Below are 4,938 nucleotides of genomic sequence, written 5' to 3' on the forward strand. Positions count from 1 at the left end.
ATAATTAAAGAATAGAACAAAAACGTATATGATAGTTACTTTGTTTACACTATATAGACAAGTAAACAATAAAATTAAACGATTACATTACATGATATTTGAAGTAATTATCAGTATAAAGAATGGCTAGTAATAATATACAGCAATAACATAAAAAACTACTAACACTTTCCAATTGAATAAAATTGCTATCTATAAAAATAGATATTTGCAAAAAAATTATCTTTTCAAATTTAATCTTCACATATATTTATGTTTACCAATATTCAATTTCCTTCTGTTATTTTATATGGATAATATTTCGTGATGAAAATTTTGATAAATCCATTCGTTTTTAAGATAGTAAGAACAATTGCATATCTTCTGAATGTGCGTAAAATTAACTTTCCATTTTGATTATAAAAATAATTATAAACATTTTACAATTATTTACAGTCTTCATGAGTAACCTATGCTGGGTACGATTACTTTTTTAAATGAAATATTTTACATAAATTTTTTTACTTTGTGTATTCGTTTACTTATATCAGATCGAAACTATAGCAATAATTTCATAAGTTTTAACGATATAGCAAACTGCATTCCTATCTCCTTAAAATGAACAACCGCCATCTTAGTAAAGGAAAAGAATATTAAACAAATTAAAAAATAGAGAAAGATCAATAATAGGACATACTACTTTCAATTACAATTGAGTTATATTCTTTTTTGTTAACCCTTCGATGAATATCATATGCTGTTATATCATATGTATATATATGAATTGTATGGAAGAAAAGTTCAATTAAGAAAAAATATATTTAGCATTTTTAACACATAAAAAATTATATTTTAGACAATTGAATACTTGTAATTTTTTTGTTAGTTACACTTAACGATGTATTCAATTTTAAAATAAAATTTATTAATGTAAATTAATGTAACCGGTTGAACTTTTTTAAGTTTATACAACATTATATAAACACCGAAGGGTTAAGCTATTTCCATCTTTATGCATGCTTGATCACCTTTGACAAACAACAGTTCCACGTATAAAGATGCGCGTGATCTTAGATTTATTATTGAGTTTTACATATAAATTTCTATTTGACTTTTCCCATTATATTTCTTTTTTGGTAAAACATTTTTTTAATATAATAACCATATCAGAGTTAAGATTTTTATAATCAAACAAGGAACCTGTTATTCTTTGTAGAAAAGTATGAAACACGCTGCCGTTCATGTTTTATAATATCAGATACTTTTTTGAGCTACCTCATATTTAATAGCTAAACGCCCGACATTATGAATTATTTTACGTTTCTATAATATTTTGTGTAATTTTCTATGATTAATCTATGATTAATATTCCAGTATGTAATTCTGAAATCATAAAAATACATATTCGCAAAAGTATAATTTTTACCCACAAGGTTATTTACGAAACATTATTTCAGTTACCTATATATCATACAATTTTTGTAAGAATGTTATCGAACTTGCGATTCACACACAGTATGGGTTTATGTAATTATTTCTTATGTAACAATTGCAACTCATACTGTCATTCAAGGTGTGAGTAAAAATGATGTATGAAAATGTGACATATTTTCCTTATCTAAGTCGCTTATGACAAAACAATTTCGATTTCTTTTTTGTTTTTTCTTTTGCTATTTTTTTTTCTTTTTTTTTTAAATATATTTTTAATAAAGTAACCGTTAAAGATAAGGAACCAATGTCTTATGTAATCACGGTTGGTGCATCGCGACCAGTAAATTCACGTAATTTACTTATTTCTAATGCAATAGTAACCAATGGTTTTAGAATTTCTTGAGCATCTTTAGTTAAAGATGCTGGATCATCCTCATAGCTATCAACATATACACGAATGGTAGCTCCAGAACTTCCCGTACCAGATAAACGATAAATTATACGGGAACCATCTTGAAATAGTATTCTTAATCCCTGTCATATAAAATTACATAAAAATATATATTGCTATAATGTAATTATGAAGAATTTAAAGAATGATATAATACCTGTTTACTAGCTTGACTTCCATCAACAGGATCTGTATAACAATAATTGTCAGCTAATTTCACAATATATGTTTTGCTTTCAGATGTTAATTTTGAGCCCACAAGCTCAGGTTTTTGTAATTCTGATTCAATATGTTGCATCATTTTGTTTGCCATTTCAGAATCACAGTTTTCATAGTCATACCTGACATACATAATATGCAATTATAAAATTATAATAATAGAAAAAGTTTCTTCCATATATCTGCCAGTGATTCAACAATATTTCTTCTACAGACTTTCTAAGACTTGCAATTACACTAAGCCATGCAAGACATGCCCATATTCCATCTTTTTCACGAATATGATTAGAGCCAGTACCAAAACTTTCTTCTCCACAAAGTGACAGATGACCAGCATCCATTAAGTTACCTAATAGTATAAAATTGATGATAGAACATAATAATTTAATGTATCTAAAATATACACTACAGAGGCAACTACAATAAAATAAAAATTATTGTTATGTACCAAAATATTTCCAGCCTGTAGGTACTTCATAAAGTTTAATACCATTTTTAGCTGCAACTCTATCTACAGCAGCACCTGTTGGCATAGATCTAGCATATCCTTTAACACCAGTTTTTTTAAAATATGGTATTAAATTTAAATTTGCAGCTAATACAGCTAATGAGTCAGAAGGTGTAACAAAGAAAGCTTTCTTGCCTAATATCTACAAGGACATCAAGCATAAATTTATACTTCCTACATCTATTTATTTTTTATATTACTGAAAAAATTTTATTTACCATATTTCTGTCCCCATCTCCATCAAAAGCAGCACCAAAGTCATATGGACCATCTTTCATAGCATTTACTAAGCCTTTGGCATATGTTAAATTTGGATCAGGATGAAGTCCACCAAAATCTTCTAATGGTTCAGCATTAACAATACTTGAATTATCAATGCCTAACTCTTTTATAAATATTTGTTTGATGTACGGTCCCGTAACTAGAAATAATTATATAATACTAAACAAATGTGTTAAACAATTAAATAACCATTAAAATAATTTCTACATACCTCCATTCATTGCATTAATAAGAACTTTAAAAGGAGGATGATTATTACTTCCTTGCAATAATGTTTTAATACTAGAAAAGTCAAAGATATTTTTCATATGTTCTAAGTAATCACTCACAGAATCTACTACATCTACTGTAAATGGATTTCCATCCACCTGCATTGTAGTACTCTGTATCTTGTCTACATCTACAGTTATATCAGGAGCAATTTTATAGCTCTTGAGCACTTTAGTAATCTCATAAATCTTATTTGTGACATGATCTGGAGCAGGGCCACCATTTTCACAATTAAACTTTATACCAAAATCAGCATCTGGTCCACCAGGATTGTGAGATGCTGTTAGAACAATTCCTCCTTGCGTTTTATATTTTCTTATTATAGTAGATACAGCTGGAGTTGAAAGTATCCCACTTTGGCCAATTATTAATCTTTTTACCTAATGTAAAAATTATTTTAATAAAATTAGCTGGTACAAATACACAGTAGAAAAATTTAAACCATAATAGATATTGGACAAAATAAAATGCAAAGCATTTTTGACCAACTTTACATGACTAAAATTTAAATAAATATAACGTAAAGCGATAACACAAATTAACTTGCTTTGTTAGCTGCAGCGATCTTGATGATTTTTCCGACCGCTTCTTTCACGTAATATCTTCCATCGCCACCTACAACTAACGTACTACCAGGCAATTGGTCTCCAAGAGCTTGCAGTATTGCTTGAACGAAATTTTCTGTATAATGTTCTTGCATAAAAACCCGCACGGCCTTTCGCAATCCGGATGTACCCGGCTTTTGGCCATCGTATACTCGGGTTTCTATAATTTTACTCGTCACCGCGCTCGACATCTTTCAAATATTATAATTAATACGAAAGCAACTGAAACAAAAAACAACCGTTTGTTTGTATCTTAACCCAGACAAGAGTGAAACTTCAGATTTGAGAATTTCATAACACGTCCTCGGTGCTTGCTAGCAGACTGAACTTTGTCTACCAATGACACCCAAGGACACGAGTCACCATCTTGAAAAAGTGCGCCCGCGCTTTACTACCGTCTAATAATATCGGCTTTGTGAAGATGAATTCTTCAAACATTATATACAAATTATTCTTAAAGTGTAACTTTGATAACAAAATATAAATATTTGATAGAGAAATTCAATGACATAAGTTTACATTGACGTCTTATTGATTTTAGTAGTAGCTTCCGTTTAATATGAATCATATAAGACAAACGAGTAAAAATGCTAAATTAAACTTTCCTTATCGCTTGAATGTCTTAAACAAATAAGTTTAGTATACAAACTTTCTGTAGAATGTTCTCATCTACAAGAAACTCGGTTCATTCAATATTGCTCACTGAACTGATGCTTTGTTAACTTTATAGAATTTTAATTTATCAGTTTTTTAGAAACTACTAAATGCATATGTAATGCAAACAATTAGGAAAAAGATTCAATTTAATGTTGCGGAAGAAATCGATTACTTCTTGAATGAAAAAGTATGTTACGTAATTTCAATTCGTTGTATCTTGTTATTCAACGTCTTTTTCAACAATTTTTTGGTGGAGACATCCAAAAATATAGAAAAAAAAAGTTTAAATAAAAATTATACGCAGGCGTGGACGATCGCCGCTTATTATGATGATCAGCATTAGCAAAGAAAAATGAGGAGGAGGGAGCTTGTTATGTCAAGGATGTCTGATATAAGTACGCGGGTTTACAAAACAGACGCTTAGTTGTTTAAAACAACAGTTTTCTTGAAGTTTCAGTCGCGGAAGTGTGCATGTCTTAAAAGGTGTTATAAATTTTAATACATTTTATCACAAACATAATAATCATATTATATAC

The 4,938-nt window shown here is 29.0% G+C and overlaps 1 protein-coding gene across 1 annotated transcript; it reads right to left on the reverse strand.

Annotated features, from left to right (window-relative positions):
* Positions 1-1,719: 1,719 nt before the first annotated feature.
* LOC108576328 (phosphoglucomutase) lies at positions 1,720-4,067 on the reverse strand. Its single transcript, XM_017939293.1, has 7 exons — positions 3,688-4,067; positions 3,082-3,520; positions 2,807-3,009; positions 2,529-2,730; positions 2,243-2,429; positions 2,019-2,208; positions 1,720-1,944 (listed from the first exon to the last, which is right to left on the reverse strand). Exons 1-7 carry the CDS (start codon positions 3,934-3,936, stop codon positions 1,720-1,722), a joined length of 1,695 nt encoding a protein of 564 aa, XP_017794782.1. The 5' UTR covers positions 3,937-4,067.
* Between the last annotated feature and the right edge of the window lie 871 nt (positions 4,068-4,938).

The sequence above is a fragment of the Habropoda laboriosa genome, unplaced genomic scaffold (genome assembly GCF_001263275.1).
Source record: "Habropoda laboriosa isolate 0110345459 unplaced genomic scaffold, ASM126327v1 scaffold387, whole genome shotgun sequence".
NCBI lineage: Eukaryota > Metazoa > Arthropoda > Insecta > Hymenoptera > Apidae > Habropoda > Habropoda laboriosa.

Excerpts from the sequence above, each read along its gene's own strand:
- LOC108576328 (XM_017939293.1), bottom strand. The coding sequence starts at position 3,936 with ATGTCGAGCGCGGTGACGAGTAAAATTATAGAAACCCGAGTATACGAT. Across the intron at positions 2,731-2,806 it reads GAGATGGGGACAGAAATATG|ATATTAGGCAAGAAAGCTTT; the intron begins GTAAATAAAATT and ends ATGTCCTTGTAG. Across the intron at positions 1,945-2,018 it reads GAAGTCAAGCTAGTAAACAG|GGATTAAGAATACTATTTCA; the intron begins GTATTATATCAT and ends TTTATATGACAG.